Source organism: Pan paniscus, chromosome 3, assembly GCF_029289425.2.
Source record: "Pan paniscus chromosome 3, NHGRI_mPanPan1-v2.0_pri, whole genome shotgun sequence".
NCBI lineage: Eukaryota > Metazoa > Chordata > Mammalia > Primates > Hominidae > Pan > Pan paniscus.
Window position 1 is genome coordinate 74365982 of NC_073252.2, and position 21307 is coordinate 74387288.

General features: G+C 40.0%; 1 protein-coding gene across 3 annotated transcripts in view; it reads right to left on the reverse strand.

Moving 5' to 3' along the window:
• Positions 1–21307, reverse strand: part of TMEM165 (transmembrane protein 165) — a 57383-nt gene that overhangs the window by 26971 nt on the left and 9105 nt on the right. The window contains exons 2-6 of one of the 3 annotated variants that reach the window (XM_003806501.5): positions 14409–14634; positions 9006–9181; positions 8267–8449; positions 1616–1721; positions 84–883 (exon numbers count right to left, since the gene is read on the reverse strand). In XM_003806501.5, coding sequence (XP_003806549.4) covers positions 807–883; positions 1616–1721; positions 8267–8449; positions 9006–9181; positions 14409–14634 — 768 coding nt within the window. In that variant the 3' untranslated portion in view covers positions 84–806. The other 2 variants (XM_034958804.3, XR_010111978.1) reach the window with 2 other exon arrangements.

The window sequence follows — 21307 nt, forward strand, 5'->3', positions numbered from 1 at the left end:
TAATATGTTAGTGTTTTTACATCAGCTTTAGAAATTGGCCTATCAATACTGATAATTGTATATGACACACAAGGAAAAACAAGCACTGGTCATACCACTTTTATTTATATTGTTATCTATGTTACATTGTTTATTCAGTATAGAAAAAATATGAATACATTCATAGTATTCTCTTTTAATTTGGTAATTCCACATTGTCAAATATTGACTGTTTTTATATTGGGTGTCCTACCCAATTAAAAAAAAAAGAGGAAGAATGACCTGGCAGACAGTTCCTGTTGTGCCACGTTATTGATATAACAGTAATATCATATATGTCTCTTTTTTTAAACACCTAATTTTGAAAAGACCAATGATTAAACTACTGCTTACTGGCTCAGGGAAATGTTTTAAGAAATAGAAATTAATTCATTCTTTCCCCAAGAAAAACTTTAAGGTAAACATCTTAAAACACCTAAGTGATGAAGGAGAAAATTTGTATTCCTTAAAAAGGGGTCAGTGCTGAAAGAAAATTGCATGGTAGACCCCACTGCACAACGGTTCTGCACCAAAAGAAAAATGAGGACCATATTAACATAATTATGTTGGAGAGAAGAAAAACCCACACTTAGAAGTCAGGTTTCTTTTAAAACTCCTTGTTACAAATAGAATCAATGATTATATCTCAGACATAATAATGGGTCAAACTCACAAAATCAGTGCTACAAAATACAGTATTTTTCCATCACTTTTAGTTGTAATGTACACTATGTACAGAAAGATAATACTACCTATTTTAAACTAAATATAGATGAACAAACAGCTTGTTAAAAACCAGAATCAGGGCTTATAAATAGTGCAGAAAATGCAAACGCCAAAAAAACGATGCCTCCTATGATTGTCACTGGAAGAGAGAGAAAAAAAGTCAAATACAGTAAAATTCCTATACCTTGATACCGTACAAAATGAAAAGGGAGCCGATGAGGCGGCCAATTATTCTTCCAATCTATTAAACTAACCTTGAAAACAAATTACAATCACTTCAACCCCTTTTACATAACAAGGAACAATACTTAACATGCTTGACTGTGAACACTAAGAATCAGGTTTTCTCCAGCACTGTTTTGAGAAATGACAGGATTGTATTAAATCCAGACAGTGCTGGCAAGCAACAGTAGAACTATAACTCATCTTAAAATCCAGTTATAAAAGAAAATGTTCAGGTCTTCTGACTAACGAAGAGACAATTCTTGCATCTCTAGACCTAACTGTGGCTTCACAGGACATATTCAGCAGAATCAGTACATATGGTCTCCACATGATTCCAGTCTTGTAAGACACATTTTTAAAGCCAAAAACTTCTTATACTTCCAAATGACAATTGTTTTACTAAGATAATATGTTAACAAGAAGCTACTACGAATTCGATAAAAATGACTTTGTATTTTGCTAACTTCTACACAGGTGAAAAAAGTCCGTATTTGCAATACCAGGATTAATACCTCTATAAGAGATGGTAGGTAATTACAAAAACCAAGTATACTTCAGCAGCAGAAATTTAAATAATCAAAGCTAACACCTTTTAATCTCTCAGTGATTCTAAAATGTTATCTGATTTGTAATTTTCAAGACTTACCAGTTCTGACAGAGATTTTCTGTGCTATCATTCTTCCTCCAATTACTGCCAATCCCGTGCACAGGCAGTGCCCCACAGTTCCACCCACGGCTACACCATAGGGGTCCTGGAAGCAAGCGTCACAGCATTAATTCAAAACCAAGGTGACAACTGCTGCTTGAGAACCGTAACAATTCAGAAGCACTAAAAATGGTGGCCAACAATTAAAAAGCATAATAGTTATAAAAATGCAGGTGTATAATAAATTTATGAAAGGTGTAATGGCTGCTTGAAGGAATATGTACCAGTTATACTTAAGACTAGACCTAAAAGTTGAAATAACCCAAATCAATTTGTAAAGTCAAACAAATCCTGATGAAATAAAGCTAATCGAACCTTTCAGCAGTTATTAAACTTCCTTCACAGGCAATACGTAGCACTGCTATGACAAGTGCTAGGGAGGATTTTAAGCTAGACATCTGTTCCCTCAGATACTGCTTGGTATTACGAGAAACTCAGTCAATCCTTCACAGAATAGTATGCCTCTGCTTCCTGGGAACAGAAACCCTGCCTCAGTGCCAGGAATCAAGGATTTATCCAGTGAACACATGCTACCTGAGCAAAGCAGGCACTCAGATTAGGGGGAGAGGGGTATGTAGTAAAAGTTTCCCAGAAGATAGGCCTGAAGAATGAACAGGGCATAGTGAGAATGTGATTTTGTTTTGTGGGAGAAGGAACATGCTAAATAGAAAGCAAAGGCCAGCAGTACCAGACAACCAGCTGCAGAGCCCTTCAGCATTTCACAAAAGGAGGTCATGAGGGTAGGTGGGAGCCCAGGTCAGGGAGGACCCTATCATCTTGGAGTTTAAACTGTGTCCTCAGACACTTGTTGGTTTTTAGCTGGAAAGTAACAGAACAGATTAATGCTTCAGAAGTCCGCTAGGCCAGGTGCAGTGGCTCATGCCTGTAATCCCAACACTTTGGGAGGTTGAAGCAAGAGGATTGCTTGAGCCTGGCAGTTTGAGACTAGCCTAGGCAACATAGTGAGACCTCATCTCTACAAAAAAATTAAAAATTAGCCAGGCATCCTAGCAAGCACAAGTGGTCTCAGCTGCTCGGGAGGCTGAGGTGGGAGGATCATTTGAGCCCAGGAGGTCGTGGCTGCAGTGAGCTATGATTGTTCTCCATCCTGGGCAACAGAGCAAGTCCCTATCTCAAAAATTTTTTAAAGTCTAGTGGAGAGAAAGAACCAGAGGGGAACAAGACTGAAGGAAGGGTGATCCACTGCGATGCTATGGCAACAGCCCTGGGAAGAAACTGCGTTGCCCCAGATCGGGGCAGATGACTGTAGGCAAAGAGCAGGTAAATTTGAGAGAAATTAAGAAGGCAAAATTAACATACCTCCATGATAAATGAATGATAGGCTTTATGGAAAAATATCAGAGCCAAGCATAGTGGAGCCAGCCACTCAGGAGGCTAAGGCAGAAGGATCACTTGAGGCCAGGAGTTCAAGGCTAGCCTGAGCAGTACAGCGAGATCCCGTCTCTTAAAAATAAAATAATGGTGCAGTGGTTCATGCATGTAGTTCCAGCTATTCAGGAGGCTGAGGTGAGAGGATCACTTGAGCCTGAGTTTGAAGCTACAGTGAGTTATGATCACACTACTATGCTACAAATTCCATCCTGGGTGACAAAGCAAGACTCCATCTCTTATTAAAAAAAGAAAAATAGGCTGGGTGCAGTGGCTCACGCCTGTAATGCCAGCACTTTGGGAGGCCGAGGAGGGTGGATCACGAGGTCAGGAGACTGAAACATGGTGAAATGCTGTCTCTACTAAAAATACAAAAAATTAGCCGGGTGTGGTGGCAGGCACCTGTAGTCCCAACTACTGGGCAGGCTGAGGCAGGAGAATTGGCTTGAATCCAGGAGGCTGAGGTTGCAGTGAGCTGAGATCGTGCCACTGCACTCCACCCTGGGTGACAGAGTGAGACTCCATCTCAAAAAAATAAATAAATAAATAAAGCATGACACCCAAGTTTCTCTCCCACAATTGATGAACTATGTATGGTAAGACCAATGTGATTTTTAAAGTTAAGAGTCAGTTGAATCAGGGTGGGTGGATGGTTCACACATGTAATCTCACCACTTTGCGAGGCCGAGGCAGGCAGATCACCTGAGGTTGGGAGTTTGAGACCAACCTGGACAACATGGTGAAACCCCATCTTCACTAAAAATACAAAAACTAGCCAGACTTGGTGGCACATGTCTCTAATCCTAGCTACTCGGGAGGCTGAGGCAGAAGAATCGCTTGGACCCAGGAAGCAGAGGTTGCAGCAAGCCAAGATTGTGCCACTGTACTCCAGCCTGGGTGACAGAGCAAGACTCTCAAAAAAAAGAGTCAATAAACCTGTTACAGAGAAAGCAGAAAGAGAAGAATGTTGATAGCATAATCATGAGGGACAAAGGCAGCATTCAAGGAAGGACAGAGAAAGAAGGGTCCACAGGAGAAAGCAAGTGAGGTGGCCAGCCAATCACCTCCTGTAAGGACCAGCGGAGGCATCATGCAAGGCCACCGGGAGCTCAAAGCACAACAACATTCCTGGTGAGGCCAGAAACTGGGTTCCCATGGGCTAAGTATGCAAGGAGAACAGAGCCAAGGCTTATTCCCATCACAGCCAAGTCCTCTGACACTGCAGGAGGGCAAGAGTGGGATTTGCGATGTACAATTGAGAAAAGGGGCTTTTTTTTTTCCTTTTAAAGGATGAGAAAAAACTGGTACACACGAACAATGCTCACAAAATGGCTGGGAGAAAGGCAAAATCTAAGCATATTATAAGGGTGGGATTCAGAATACAGGAGGGCAGAGGGGGTTGCCACTGTGATGGGTGGGAATGAAGAAAGGGAACTGCTACTGCTCTGAAGGAGAAGGGAAAGCCCGCTGTCGGGCAGTGTGTGTGCAGAGACAGGAAACTGGCTGAAGCATCCACTGTGAAGAATGGAAGACTGGGACTACATTTCCCAAATTCTACTTGTGTATTATAAACTGCTACCCATGAAGATGGTTCTATTTGAAAGTAATATTTAGGCCGGGCGTAATCTCAGCACTTTGGGAGGCCAAGGTGGTCAGATTGCATGAACTCAGGAGTTCGAGACCAGCCTGTGCAACATGGCAAAACCCCGTCTCTACAAAAAATACAAAATTAGCCAGGCGTGGTGGTGGGAACCTGTAGTCCCAGACTCAGAAGGCTGAGGTGGGAGGATGGCTTGAGTCCAGGAGGTGGAGGTTGAGGTGAGCTGAGATTGTGCCACTGCACTCCAGCCTGGTTGACAGAGCCAGACCCTGTCTCAAAAAAAAAAAAAAAAGAAAGAAAGAAAATATTTAAAAATTCACTAGATTAAGTAAAATAAACTAGTATTTAACTAGTTCCTTTAATATAGGACTTTCCAGTCTTTATTTGTATACTGAGTCGTCTTTTTTTTTTTTTTTTTTTTTTTTTGAGATGGAATCTAGCTCTGTCGCCCAGAGTGGAGTGCAGTGGCGCGATCTCGGCTCACCCGGGTTCAAGAGATTCTCCTGTCTCAGCCTCCCGAGTAGCTTGGACTACAGGCGTGGGCCACCATGCCTGGATAATTTTTGTATTTTTCACCATGTTGGCCAGGCTGGTCTCGAGCTCCTGACCTCAGGTGATTTGCCTGCCTCAGCCTCCCAAAGTGCTGGGATTAAACGCGTGAGCCACCACACCTGGCCCAAGTCTTAAAAAGAAAAAACAAAACAACAGGGATATATTATTTGCCAAATTTGACTCTGAATTTCTTCCTTCCCCCTCACCCTTTTTTGGCCTAGAACCAATTCAAGTCTCAAAGGACACTAGGATTATATGAAATCCAATTTGGGAACATTAAATCATGTTGGAAGCAAAGATAAAACTGCATACTAAAATGGCCTGAACTAGACAACTGCATGGTTCATAAGAAAAATTACCAACAAAAATAGGAATACTAAGGGAACAGGAAAAGACACAACATTTCTGCCATTTAAGAGCTCATTAAATATCCCCGCAGTGCAGTTAGTATGGAAGTGTGGCTAACACTGAATGTGCCATGTGGGGGACCGTGCTAGATACCCTGCGTGTGTTATTTCATCTGCAAACCGATCCACAAAGCAGGTAATCCCCATTTTTGGATGAGAAAATGCAGGGAAGTGCAGTAATGTGATTATACAGCAAGAGACTCAAAACCCAGTCAGCACGTGCCATACTGCTAGAATGGACCAGGGTGTCTCGTAGGTAGGGAGCCTCAAGCCTTTCACACGTCACTCTATGGCATAGAGTCTATGCCACAGAGTAGAGAGAAAAACGCAGTGATTCTGCTGTCATGATAACTCACCCTGGTAGAATCACTACCACCTCAACAAAATGGTTACTTACTATTGAGTCCCAACTCTGGCAATCTGAGAGCCAATAAAAGGCTAGAAATCAAGAAGAATATAGGGTACAGCCATTAAATAAATAAATAAATATATATATATATATATATATATATTTTTTTTTTTTTTTTCTTAAGATAGTGTCTCACTCTGTCACCTAGGCTGGAGAGCAGTGGCACCATCTCGGCTCACTGCAACCTCTGCCTCCCGGTTTCAAGTGATTCTCCTGCCTCAGCCTCTCTAGTAGCTAGGATTACAGGCACCCGCTACCATGCCCAGCTAATTAAAGTGATATTTTTAAAGAAAGTTTGTTTTATGAGAATCAAATGAAAACCAGAGTTCCATTTTTTTTCCCCAAAATACAGCATTTTTGAGGCTTCCCTGACAAAATAGCCTTTCCCATCTATGTTAGTCCTGGCCTTCAACTGTCTTGTATTTTAAACCACAGCCTATAATTAAAGAACTTGTTCTTTTATGATAGTTCCAAGGAATTAGAAACAATTTTACTCTTATAAAAAGAGAATCTGATATAAACACAGATAAGAAATAGTATCAGTTAAGATGAAAAAGAGGTTGAAAAGTGGCAGCAGTATTCCATTCCACAACCGTCTCCACATGAAATCTTAATAAATCTATGTGAACAATGACAGGCGCCTCATATAAAACCTTGCTATTCCCATCAAAAGAAAAATTAAAAAATAAAAAACCAATGGGCATGTTTTAAATAAGTGGCATTGAACAACTGTGAAGAAGGCCATAGCCAGCCAGCTTACTCCCTCACACAAGTCACCCGATCTCTCTGGGGGTCAGGTTCTTCATCTGAAGAGTAAAAGCTACAAGAAGATGAGCTGAGGTCTCTAGCTTCCCACTCCAGAACTTAGGATTCTTGGGCTAAGACTTTTTGAACAAAAAGTTCCTACACAGAAACAAACAAGTCACCTAGACCAGAGCAGTGACTCTCGCCTATAATCCCAGAAGGATTATTTGCGAGGCTGAGGCAGGAAGTTTCAGGCCAGGGGTTCAAAACCGGCTGGACAACATGGTGAGACCCCACCCCTACCAAAAAGTAAATAAATAAATTACCCATAATAGCAGTACGCAACGATAGATAAGCACTGAAATAAAAATAATGTTTTTATTTCCTTAAGTCTTTTTTGTTCTTTTTATATATTATTTATTTAATTTTTTGAGATAGCATCTTACTCTGCTGCCCAGGCTGGAGTGCAGTGGTGCAATCTAGGCTCACTGCAACCTCTGCCTCCCCGGTTCAAGCAATTCTCCTGCCTCAGTCTCCTGAGTAGCTAAGATTACAGGCATGAGCCACCTTGCCCGGCTAATTTTTGTATTTTTAGTAGTAGGGGTTTCTCCATGCTGGTCAAGCTGGTCTCAAACTCCTGACCTCAGATGATCCGCCCACCTTGGCCTCCTAAAGTGCTGGGATTACAGACGTGAGGGACGGCACCCGGCCTTCTTTTTATATTTTAAAAGTAAACCTCCTTTTAAAATTTTTCCATGTCACTGAAATGATGTTGAAGAGTGAATATTCTAAGAGCTACACAGAGATTTGTAAACAGCTGGACCAATTTTCTGCTGGATTACTAGGCTGTTTCTAAATTTTTACTAAGTTACAATAATTATAAGTAGTCTGTGCAACACTCAATTTCTTTAGTGTAACACATGAACGAAAAGCTATACACTTTTTTTTTTTTTTCAGACTGGGTCTCCCTGTCACCAAGGCTGGAGTGCAGTGGCGCGAACACAGCTCACTGGAGCCTCAACCTCCCAGGCTCAAGCAATCCTCCCACCTCAACCCTCCTGAGTAGCTGGGACTACAGGTGCATACCACCAAGCCCAGCTAGCTACACATTTTTAAGGCTTTAGGTATTAAACACCAAAATGGCCTTCAATAATATTATACTGATTTATATTCTCAACAACTATAAAAAAGAAAGTTCTATGATAAGAAAACCAAGCTAAGATGACAAGTACCACGGCATCATTTTGGCAAAACCAAAGGGAAAAGGATGAGTAAAAAGAGCCCAACTGAGCTTGGTTACAAGAATTTCACCTGCAGGTAGCAGGAACTGGGAGAAGGCCAATTTTAGAGAGCAGCCGAATTATCAGGTGTAAAACAGTCTTGCATATGAAGGAATGCTGTGGCCCACTTCAGTGTGTCCAGTGTTTTCTGGAACAAAGTAATAATAATTACGTTTCATTTTAAACAGTCTCCTCTCAAATATCACTCACCTCTCTAGCTGCCAATACAATTGTAGTTAGTTGAGAGCGATCACCCCATTCTGCTAAGAATGTTAATGTAAGAGCTTGAACAAAAATGGGTGAAATAAAATGCAACCACTTTTTCTGAGGTACTGTTATGCTTGTACCCGTTTCAACATCTCCCGGTCCATTTAAAAGTTTGGTTCGTTGAAACTAAAATAAATAATAAACAAATGAAAGTAAGCACAGGAAGCAAATCAAAATAGCACACAAATCACTTGACTTTTCTAAGTGTTTAAATTCTATGAAATATGCTCCAAAAAAACTACATTTATGTGACCCCCCAAACCTCCCCTCTGAACCACTGGTCTCACACAGCAACAAATGCTATAGTCTCAATCCTTCCGTTTCTCCTCAGCTGAACAAACCAAACAGTATTTACTGCTCTGCTCACTTACTATCCTAGACACCACGGGAGAAACATGTAAAATTATAAAATACAGTTCCTGCTTTTCAGGAGCTTATAATCAACCTAATTAAGGAAACTGATTACCTGTGTTCAGTATTCATCTGTCAGCTTCCTTTCTCTACTACATTCACACCAACCCCAAGTCAGATCACAGACAGGTATAAGAACAGAACAAAGCAAAAGAAGCTATTTTTGTGTAGCCCCGCATATCACACAGATGGGGCCACTGAGAAACCTCTGTAGAGTGTTTATTCCTAGTTGAGTGCCTTTTTGGTCCAGATCAACAGTGCCATGGCTTACTTCTTCATCTTTCTTCTTTAATTCAGCTTGAACTTCTTCCAGTTCCTCTTGACCCTCATCAGGGCTCATCTTTAAGCCTTCCCGAAGCATTCTAATGCCAAAAATGGCAAATAATACAGTTGAAACATAGTATGTATAGACCCTGGGGATGACTGTGGTGGCATAGCCAAACAAAACTGGAAAAAATACAACAGTATGTTTGTTAATCGAGTGTGTATCACGACCAAGGGAACAGTTAACTTCGGAAATAATAATTTATCACTGTTAAAAGAAAAATGGTTCACATTAGAAGCTAATCTAGTATGTAATAACCTCAAGTATTTCCAGATCTTTCTCTCCACCAATAATAAACCATTAGGTCTAGCCCAGGCCTAACACAGCTTACTCAGAAGCCAATGGTCCAGTTGAAGATGGCACATCTTCCTGACAGATGTTAAGTAAGATATTGAACTCCTTTCCAGGCATGTTCAGTCAGAGGCTGGCTTGCCTTATGTTTTGCAAGGCACAGTACCTGGGGTAGAAGTTAGCTCTGAGGCCCTCTCAAGAGCTGAGATTTTATAACTGGGAAGCCATGCCACTTGCATAGTGGAATTTCTTCATCACAAATCTTTAAATCACAAACTTCTAGTGAAGAATCATGACAAGAGTCTCACATAGCAAGATTTAAACTCTGCTCCCTTGTAACTATTTAAAATAAGTACGTTTTATGAAAAAAATCTAAAAATTTCTTATTATATTAAAATAATGTTACAACAGGCTCAAACATTCAGTTCCACTCTTTCCCACTGATAAGGAAAGACATCTGTGTAAGTTATATAAAAAATGATGCTTGGAACTATATCAAGAACTCAAATCCTAATGGTGAAACACAAGTACATCAGTAATACTCATTCAGTAATTAAAACTTAAAAATTCGGCTGGGCAAAGTGGCATAATCCCAGCACTCTGGGAGGCCACGGTGGAAGGACTGCTTGAGCCTAGAAGTTCAAAACCAGCCTGGGAAACATAGTGACACCCTGTCTCATAAACAAACAAAAACAACTATGTAAGGAACAGAGGACATGACCATACATATAATAAATACAATTACTCTGGCCAGGCACGGTGGCTCATGCCTGTAATCCCAGCACTTTGGGAGACCGAGTCGGGTGGATTACTTGAGCCCAGGAGCTTGAGACCACTGGTCAACATGGCGAAATCCTGTCTCTACAAAAAAAATACAAAAATTAGCCTGACGGGGTGACACACGCCTTGGTCCCAGCCTACTTGAGGGGCTGAGGTAGGAGGATCACTTGAGCCCAGGAGGTCAAAGCTGCAGTGAGCTGCGATCATGCCACTGCATCCCAGCTTGGGCAACAGAGTGAGATCCCATCTCAGAAAAAAAAAAAAGAAAGAAAGAAAAATACAATTACTCTTTAATTCACCAGCTCTTTTTATAAAACGGGTGCAACACTTACAAATCTGCCTGTAAATGCATAACCTGTATGTAAATAATTCCCTACATTACAAAACTGAAAAGATCTTAAAATCATGGTTAGAAATGCAGCAAACCTATGTTTGTGTGCACATCTGTATTTAAATTATTGTGTGTGTGTATATGTATGGATTTATATTTGTATATATGTATGTGTACACACAGGATACAAGCATATATTTTCTAGCTCTGTCCACTGAAAAAGACAAGAGGCAAAGACATCTCAGTAACAAGGAGCTCAGTAACCTTGCACCTAGATCTTGGGTTCTAATACCATTCTCCCCTAAAAAGCTCCTCGAAGCTCCGCCGAGAAATGGCCAGTTCCAGGACTGGGCAGAGCAGGTGCATGATGAACCTGTAATATCTTGTTGTACTAGAAAGTGAGGAGCAAAATCAAATGGGAGCATGCCACAAAGACACAGGACACAGTTTGGAGAGGCTCTCACTGGCCTAACATCGGATAATTTAAGCAGCAAAATAGTTAAATAATTAATTATAACCCATTGAAAAAAGGAATCCATAAGTTTGTACTGCTAGTAAAAAGACAAACAAATGGGAAAGGAAGGAGAGCTCTTGCTGGCAGTAGAATACCAAGGCTCACTGGTGAATATGCAAGAAGTATTAGAATTAAAAGCATCATTTTGCAAGCATCAATGAAAGATCTAATTATGCAAGAATCATCAATTGATGCAAAATCTTTGGAGAAATTTTGATGAGGAAGAGGGTATTTGTACTGTCTTTAAGTATATCCCTACAGATTAGATAGTAGTTGCAAGGGAAGACAAAGACAACACAGAAAAGAAATATTGACTGGGTCACCAAAATTAATGTCACCAATGAGGAATAAATGGACACCATGTGCTTCCAGATGAGACATTCTTGGAGAGACAAAGTATCACCTACGCAGTTTTCTAGTCAGGAATGCCTACCTCAATCTAACCATCAGGAAACATCAGACAAACAAAAAATGGGGAACAGTCCATTCCTGGGGTGGAGGGAGGAGGGATACACTGTAATTCTCCCAAAAAGGTTGATGTCAGAAAACATTTTAAAAAAAGGCTATGGATATATTTCAGATTAAAAGACTAAAAAGATAATAAATAACTAAATGCAATATCTGACCTAGACCGAAGGGAAAAACACTGATATAAAGGACATTATTGAGGGGTCAGGGGCAAGGGGAGAGAGAGCATTAGGACCAATACCTAGTGCATGCAGGGCTTAAAACCTAGATGACAGGTTGATGAGTGCAACAAATCACCATGGCACATGTATACCTGTGTAACAAACCTGCACATTCTGCACACGTATCCCAGAACATAAAGTATAAAAAAAAAGTGGTTAAATCTATAAAACTAAATAAAGCTATAAAAGAGAAGATGTAGAAATAAACACATATGATTTAACAGTTGAGGCAAAAGAATATAAAGACTGTTAAACCCACTTAAATTACATAAAACTGATAACACAAGTGAAATATTTAATAAATTTCATGTCCTTTTTTTTTTTTTTGAGATGGAGTCTCACTCTGTCGCCCAGGGTGGAGTGCAGTGGCACGATCTCAGCTCACTACAAGCTCTGCCTCCTGGGTTGACGCCATTCTCCTGCCTCAGTCTCCCAAGTAGCTAGGACTACAGATGCCCGCCACCAAGCCTGGCTATTTTTTTGGATTTTTTTAGTAGAGACGGGGTTTCACCGTGTTAGCCAGGATGGCCTCGATCTCCTGACCTCGTGATCCGCCTGCCTCAGCCTCCCAAAGTGCTGGGATCACAGGCGTGAGCCACCGCGCCCAGCCTATGTCCTTTCAAAAAACAAGAAAGGACATTAGGTCATCCAAAATTAAAATATGGATGACAGATTCAAGTACTGTATCAATACATAATATATATTAAATGTTGTGATTATATGTGTGCATTATATAGCTTATAAATAATGTATATACGTATATGTACACACTATAGACAGGTATTTAAACAACGTGTATATATACACATTTACAATTTTATTTAGATAAGAGTACAAATGCTAAAACAAATGGGATAAAACGTTAACAACAGGTGAATCTAGGCAAAAGGTATGTAAGTGTTCTTCATACTATTTTATTTTTGCTGCTTTGTAAACTTAAAATTATTTCTATAAAATGTTTAAAAATTGTAAAATGATGGGCCAGGGGCCAGGCGTGGTAGCTCACGCCTGTAATCGCAGCACTTTGGGAGGCCAAGGCGGGCGATCACTTGAGGTCAGGAGTTTGAGACCAGCCTGGCCAACATGGTAAAACTCTATCTCTACCAAAACATACAATAAGTAGCCAGGCGTGATGGCATGTGCCTGTAGTCTCAGCTACTTGGGAGGCTGAGGCAGGAAAATCGCCTGAGCCTGGGAGATGGAGGTTTAAGTGAGCTGGGATCATGCCACTGCACTCCGGCCTGGGTGACAGAGCAAGAGTCTGTCTCAAAATAAATAAAAAGATAAATAAATAAAAATTTAAAAAATAAATACAAGGTAAAAGGATGGGCAGGCACACATACCTATAATATCAGTACACTGGGAGGCTAAGGTGGAAAGACAGCTTGAGCCCAGGAGTTCAAGATCAGCCTGGGCAACACAACCAGACCCTGTCTCCACAAAAAAACAAAAAATTTAGCTGGGCATGGTGGCATGAGCCTATGGTCCCAGCTACTCAGGAGGCTGAGGTGGAAGGATCACTTGAGCCCAGGAGTTCCAGGTCTCAGTGAGCTATGATCATGCCACTGCACTCCAGCCTGAGTGATAGAGCAAGACTCAATCTCTAAAAATAAATAAAAAATAGCCCTATCATCTCATTAAGAGATGTATTTCCAATTTTTTAAAATGATTATTTAAATTTATAATATATTTTCTTTGAGTACTAATAACTATAACAACTCAATTCATAGAGTTAACACTTAAGAGATTTACTAGGAGAAATTTACAATATCTTTGAAAATTCAATGATATTAAATGCATATTTTTATTGCAGGTAGATATGATGGGGTGATCCATATATATATTTGTTTAGGCTCATAAAGTGAAGCAGTGGGGGTGGACAAGGAAGAAAGAAATCTGTAACTGGTTTGTCATCGATTAGTTGTATACACCATTGCACTTGGACCAGCTTTGTAATAAATTTTGAAGCAAAAATTTATAATCATTAGAGTAAAATTAAGGGAAGTAAATGAAAATATAAATTATAGGAAGAAAAAAATGTAAATTTCCAACTGTTAAAGAAGTATATTCACATTTGTTTTAAAGGAATGATGGTGATAGTGGGTATCAAATTGCTAATGGTATTTAGAGCCACTGGGTATATTTTAAAAACACCCTAACAGTCTCCCTTTTTTTTTTTTTTTTTTTTTTGAGATGGAGTCTCACTCTATCACCCAGGCTGGAGTGTAGTGGCGCGATCTCAGCTCACTGCAACCTCTGCCTCCTGGGTTCAAGCGATTCTCCTGCCTCAGCCTCCTGAGTTGCTGGGATTACAGGTGCACATTACTATGCCCAGCTAATTTTTGTATTTTCAGTAGAGATGCGGTTTCACCACGTTGGTCAGGCTGATCTCGGAACTCCTGACCTCGTGATCTGTCCACTTCGGCCTCCCAAAGTGCTGGGATTACAGGCATGAGTGACTGTGCCCAGCCCTAACTGTCTTACTTTACACAATATAACAGAAATTAGATCTTTGCAATTCCTTAAATTGAAGATGAAAAATTTCAGACAACTATGCGAGAGGGGGTACAAAATTATTTTAGAGGATACACAAGGAAAGGATACACAAGGAAAAGGTTGGAAGACCACAAATATGGTGTAAGCCAAATTCCCATAAGACTAGGTTAATGACTCAGTGACTCCATGTCACACAACACGCTTTCCCTTTAATTCAGCGAACTCATGAGAGGGAAAAGCACACTCACCTGACAAGCATGTCATTAGTCCCAAGGCAAGCATTGCACCAGCCAGCACGGTCAGGCGGTTATAGCGCATTGCCATGATGGCTGCTATAAAAAATGTCTTATCACCCAATTCAGATACAATAATAACTGATATGGCAGCGACAAATGCATGGATAAATCCCAAATTAGTTTGGGTAGCAGGATCTTCTTTATTGGTATGAACTGGAGCTGCTGGTGTAAATATTTTCTGGAAAAAAAAAATCAGTTACTTCTTAAAATCATTATTCAAAATTATTTTATTTTGCACGTAAATAAGATTTAGTTTTTTTGAAAATTTTCTTGTCATGGTCATTACACTTATTTGCTGTCTAATCACTCTGAAAGCCATCAGTAACGACGGTAACCTCTGACGATGGTTGCTACAATTTGAGTATCCCTTACCTGAAATGTATGGGACCAGAAGTAGTTGGAATTTTGGATTTTTTTAGATTTTGGAATATTTATATCATAGTTGAGTACCCCTAATCCAGAAATCCAAAATGTTCCATTGAGCATTTCATGTATGTCAGTGCTCAAGTTTCAGATTTTGGAGCACTGTGGATTTTAGATTGAGGATACTAAACATGTATAATGCAGATTTACATATAATTCTCCAAAACAATTTTAAGAACAGAGTACAGACCTGCTATATCCATGCATTAAAATTCCCCCTTTTTTTTTTTTTGAGACAAAATCTCACTCTGTCACTTAGGCTGGAGTGCAGTGGTGTGATCTTGGCTCACTGCAACCTCCACCTCCCAGGTTCAAGCGATTCTCCTGCCTCAGCCTCACAAGTAGCTGGGTTTATAGGTATGCACCACCAAGCCCAGCTAATTTTTGTATTTTTAGTCAAGACGGGGTTTCTCATCATGTTGGCCAGGCTGGTCTCAAACTCCTGACCTCAAGTGATCCACCCACCTCAGCCTCCCAAAGTGCTGAGATTACAGGCGTAAGCCACCACGCTTGGCCAAAATTACCTTATTTGTTAGGCATTTGTGATTTCAGATTTAGTTCTTAGCTACATCTCATTCAAATTTGTATTAGTAACTTGCATGAAAGACCCAGGTATGTTTAAAAAACATTTGAACGACAGGAAGCTAAGAAAAATTTCATTAACACTCTGAAGGACAGAGTAAGACCCACAAACCTCAGCAGGGTATAGAGAGTTGGTTCCAGCTAAGACAAGTTTAATACAGCTGTTAACACGGATGGTCCTAAGCTGAAGTCTAAAAATATCTTAGAAGGTAAAGTGGCATGGTGGCGGAAGCCTATAATCCCAGTTACTTGGGAGGCTGAGACGGGAGAATTGCTTCAACCTGGGAGGCAGAGGTTGCAGTGAGCTGAGACTGCGCCCATTGCACAATGGGCAATGAGTGAAACTCTGTCTCAAAAAAAAAGAAGGTAAAGTGGCCTAATGAAAAAGACAAACCAGTGTCTTGGCTGTCATTACGCTGTAAATGTGACAAAGCTTCAAAAAAGCAGTAAGCTCTTCGCATGAAGGAGTTAATGACAAGTCCAACGTTATTCTATGCTGCTCAGACCTTCCCCAAAGTTCTATATACAGTTCTAAAGCACTGCACTGCCCTCTGAAGATTAGCAGATGTCAAAGACTCTAAAACCAGGGATGGCAAGTTACTGAACCAAAACCCAGCCTATAAGAGCAAAAAAAGGTTTTTTACATTTTTAAGAAGTTACAAGAAATAAGAAGAAAGAGAAAAGGAGGGAAGGCTGGTGGGAGGCAAGGAGGAGGGAGGGAAGGAAAGGAAGATTATGCATCAGAGATTGGTAGCCTGCAAATACATGGCAACTACAAGAAGTTTGCTGACTTGGCTCTAAAACAATCCCGTGAGAGACCAGGAAGGACGGGGTATCATGTTCCAATAATTGGGAAAGTTTTTAAGTGAATCTATCCAATCCATACGGTCCTAAGAGGCAGAACTAAAAAGTTAGAGATGGCAGGTTTTAGCTTAACAGAGAGGAGAGATTTCTGTCTCCAAAGACGCACCCAAAGTTGGAACAGACTGCTAGAGGAGGTGGTAAATACCCTTCTCTTCTCAACGTCTGAGTTCCAGAGAAGGGAACCACCACTCCCAGGAAATGGGCTAGACAAGCGGTTCTCAACCAGGGCGATTTTGTCTCCCAGGGGACATCTGACAATGCTTGTGGACATTTTTAGTTACAATCAAAGGGGAACTACTGGCATCTAGTGGGTAGAGGCCAGAAACGCTGCTAAACATCCTACAATGCACAGGACAGCCCTTCCACAACCAAGAATTATATATCCAAAATGTCAACAGTTCCCAGACTGAGACGCCCTGGGCTAGATAAACCACTTCCAAAGGTCTCTTCCAATCCTAATAACTTATTTTTAATTTTTAAAGCTTATGAATCTCTAGAAACCCAAGAGATAAAGAAAAAGAAACCCAAGAACATAGTAATTTTGGACAGCGTAAAAACAGATTTATTACAAAGGCCCTAGTCACAGGTAAGAATAAAATCATAAATTCTTAGTGTGCATGTCATTCCTTAACACATAACATAAACTTGATTATAAAATTCCACAGTAAAGATCAGAAAAATTTAGGCATTACCATTAAGACTAGACCTCTGAGCTAAATACTGGAGAAATTTAACAAAATGGAAAGTATTTGTTGCCTTGACAGCTGGCTCTTAATGAATTGAGTTTAATTAATTAAGCAAGTATCATTTTAAGGGCTTCTTGCTTTCTCTCCATTATTTTGGTTCCACCTACGTTGACGGTCCTTTAAAAACGAGCTTCCTGCAGTGAGCTGTAATGGCACCATTGCACTCCAGCCTGGGTGATGGAGCAAGCCCCCTTCTCAAAACAACAACTTCCTTTCTCTTCCAATATTAAGAATCCTTATATTTAAAAAAAAAAAAAAAAAAAAAAAAAGGGCATTTCAAATTTCAACTTGGCTCTGACACGTTTTCCTCCTGAAAATGCTTTTTAAAGGTTTGTATAAAATTTCAGGATCTGAAATCCCAGAAAAATTTTAGGAATAAATATACACCATTTATGATCACTTAGCTCTAAGCTCAAACACAAAATGTTTACTTTTTAAATCAAACACAATAGTGATCAAAGCTACACAGTCTCATGGTTTTATAATTCCCAGCCATGAAACTTCAGCCACATTATTTAATCTCTGTTCCTCTGTAAAATGTAGGGATAAAATAAAATTTGCTTTAAGAGTACAGACATGCACCACATGATGACATTTTGATCAATGATGGGCTGAATATGCAGCAGTAGTCCCATAAGATTACAGTACCAAATTTTTTACTTTACCTTTTCTATTTTTTTTATATATATAATGTTACAACTGCCTACAGTATTTAATATAGTAACACGCTGTACAGATTTGTAGCCTAAAAGCCATAGGCTATACCATTTAGCCTAGGTGTATAGCAGGTTATACATCTAGGTTTGTGTTGAGTACACTCTAGGACGTCTGCACAACAATGAAATTGCCTGATAATGCGTTTCTCAGACCACATCCCCATCATTAAGCGATGCTACATATTCTTAAAACCTTCCTACACACAAAACACAAGAAAAATAAACGTAAAGCTTGTTACATACTAAGCTGGTCCTGGGTGGCCAAAATCATACAACCAATCATGGTGACAAGAACTTAAAACGAAAAGTATCAGGGTACCGTGAAGATAGAAGATTTTTTTTAATTAAAATATTAACAGGATTAAAAAGTGATCCATTACCATTCCTTCACTGCTATGTGCAAGGATCATCTTCTTTGTCTAATTCACCTTCACAGGGACACAGTGTAGTGGTTAAGTGTATAGGCTCTGGAATCAGACTGCCAGTTCATAGCCAAGGCATTATTAGTTACGGCGTGACCTTGGGCCAATAGGTACACCCCCCTGTGACTCAAGTTCATCTGTAACATAAGGGCTACCTATGTCTCAAAGGGTTGCTGTGAGGATTAAATGAATAAAGCCCTTTAGGACAGCGCTCAGTACACAGTAAGTGCTCAATTAGTTTTTGTAGTGCCACAAAATATGAACAGTTGAATCTTCCTGAAACTAATTTCATGTTACTTCACTGTTTTAAGAAACGTAATGGTCTTTTCATACCAAATACTTGATTCCGGTAACTATCCAACAGTTCTCACTGAAGCACATACCAGGTTCCCCAAATGAACCTGCTTCTCCATCCTGAAGGATGAGCCAGAGCAGAGTCTAACAAAAAATCATGCAGCCACAAAGGTAGGCCACATAATTTTACATTTTCTGGTAGCCATATATTTAAAAGTAAAACCAGGTAAAAATTTTAATAACATTTTACTTAACCCAATATATCCAAAATGCTACTATTTAAATTATAAGCAATATTTTTAAAACTACTGAGATATTTTAACATTCTTTTTTTCATACTAAATCTTCAGACCCTGGTAGGTATTTACTCACCGCACACCTCAGCTCTGGATTAGCCACATATCAAGTGCTCACAGCCACACATACTCATGGCTCATGGTTACAGTGCTGGGCAGTGCAGCTCCAAAGCACGACAGGCTTTTGCTAACCACAAGCCTTCAGCCACACAGTCCTTTTTCCCTTCCCACCTCCTTTTCGTTATCCCCCTCTTCATCCAGATTCCTCAAGGTCCAACTCAAGTAGAACCTCTTGAGAAAGGCGTATCCCAGCAACTCCAGCTCTTAATGATCCTGACCCACTACAATAAAACTGAATGCAAACTGTGGGCAATGAGTATGGGAGGCCTATTACAGAAAAAAGTTCAAGACAGAAACACTCAAGGAATTGACCTTTTCGGATTACAAATATGTATAAATGTAATGCTATCATTTGTAATAAAGAGACAAAATAACTAAATGTCGGCTGGGCTCAGTGGCTCATGCCTGTAATCCCAGCACTTTGGGAGATGGGTGGAGCCCTTGAGCCCAGGAGTTCAAGACCAGCCTGGGCAACAAAGTGAGACCCTGTCTCTACAAAAAATACAAAAGTAGCTGGGTGTGGTGGCACACACCTGTAGTTTCCAGCTATTTGGGAGGCTGTGAGGTGAGAGGATCGCTTGAGCCCAGGAGGTGCAAGTTGCAGTGAGCAGAGATGACATCACTGCACTCCAGCCTGGGCAACAGAGTGAGACCCTGTCTCAAAACAAAGAGAAAGAAAAAAACAACTAAATGTCCATTGATAGAAAACTAGTTAAATAAATGGTAGATCCACATAACGGAATATTATAGAGCTAAAATAATAATAAGAATGTTCTATACACTAATATAGAAAATCATTAAGATATTTTGAAGTTGAGAAAAAGTATATACTACGTATGTGTGCATGTGGATGGTGTAAGTATCATAAATACACACCAAGTCTCAAGAAACAAGTTAATGATGAATGTTTCCAGGAAAGGAACCAGAATGACTAGAACAGGGGTTGGCAAACTTTTTCTAGAATACAAAAAAGGAAAAGAGATGTAACTTCTCATTCTACATTCTTCTGTATCTTCTGGAATTTTTAACTTTCACACCATTATAGACACATGCTATGTACCATTTCAAAAACTTCCTGACCCAACATCTTATGCCAGCTATGGAGGATAGCAGGTCCAACCAAAAAGCACTTCAGGCAGGTCCAACCAAAAAGCACTGCTCTGTATTTACTCATTCACTACCTGGAAGTATGGGAAGTTAATAGCTGTAGGGCTACCAATATGGAAGCTGGTTCTAAGATTCATTTCATAAGCCTCCTGGGAAGTTTCAGTGGGATTTCAGTGGGATTCAGTACTAGTCACTCATGGAGTGGCTAACTTGAAAATACATCACTCCTTTTCTGCATATACCTCTTTTCTGTACTGACAATGTGAAAGAATATAGGCATGTTCTGAGAACAAGAAGTAAACCATCAGAAGAATGGTTGGGGCAAGATGAGAAAGATAAACTGGGCCTGAAATTCTTTATGTTTGTGGACAAGCTCAGAGGCAAGAGGGAAGTCATTACATATTTTTGTGTAACACATAAACACCATCAAGGCACTGTGACCAATTATCAGGGCAGAGTGGGGAGTATCAGCCACTGGATCAATCAGGAGGTCAGCTGCATGAAAGCCGTGTTAAGACAAATAAGAGAAGGAAAAAATTCTGCACACGATGGAAAGAAAAATCACTAGACCTTTAAAAAAAGGTAGGCGGGATGGGGGGAATCAAAGATGGTGGTGAGGTTTTCTGGTTGGCAGAAATATTAGTACTCTTAAAATGCTATTATGTATTTAGTACTCTTAAAAGGTATGTCGGAAAGGGGAATAAAAACAAGGGGTTTGGTTTCATATACATTCCACTTGGGGTGATAAAAAGCATTTCAAATGAAGGTTTGAAAGAGGTTATCGGAAATGGATCACCAGAGTTTAGCCTAGGACAGCCTCAAGGTATCTAGCCTCAAGGTTGCCAGCCTTCGTGTCCTCAATAGGCTCTTGGAAACTGCAACTTTAAGTGAAATGATGTAAAAGAAAACCAACTTTCTTTTCTCATCAATGTTATAATGAAACAACACTGAATTAAAATGACATCATTGATGTCATTTCACTTAAAGTGACCATTTCCAAGAATCTATTAATAACATTAAGTGAGGACGTACTCTATCTGGTTGCTGGCAGCCCAAATTTATCAGCTAAAGCTCTGCAAGTAGATGAGATTGCCAACAGATAAGGCAAAGAGATAAAGTTCAAAGAATGCGCCTTAGAGAATGTCTTTATTCAAAGAAGGTGGAGGGAGGAAAAAAATAGGGAAAAAAACTATCTTAGATATTTCGAGAGCCAGGCAGCAACTAAAGCATCACAGACCGTCAGGTTAGGGTGCGCTACTAACTAGATGCGAGATATTTTCA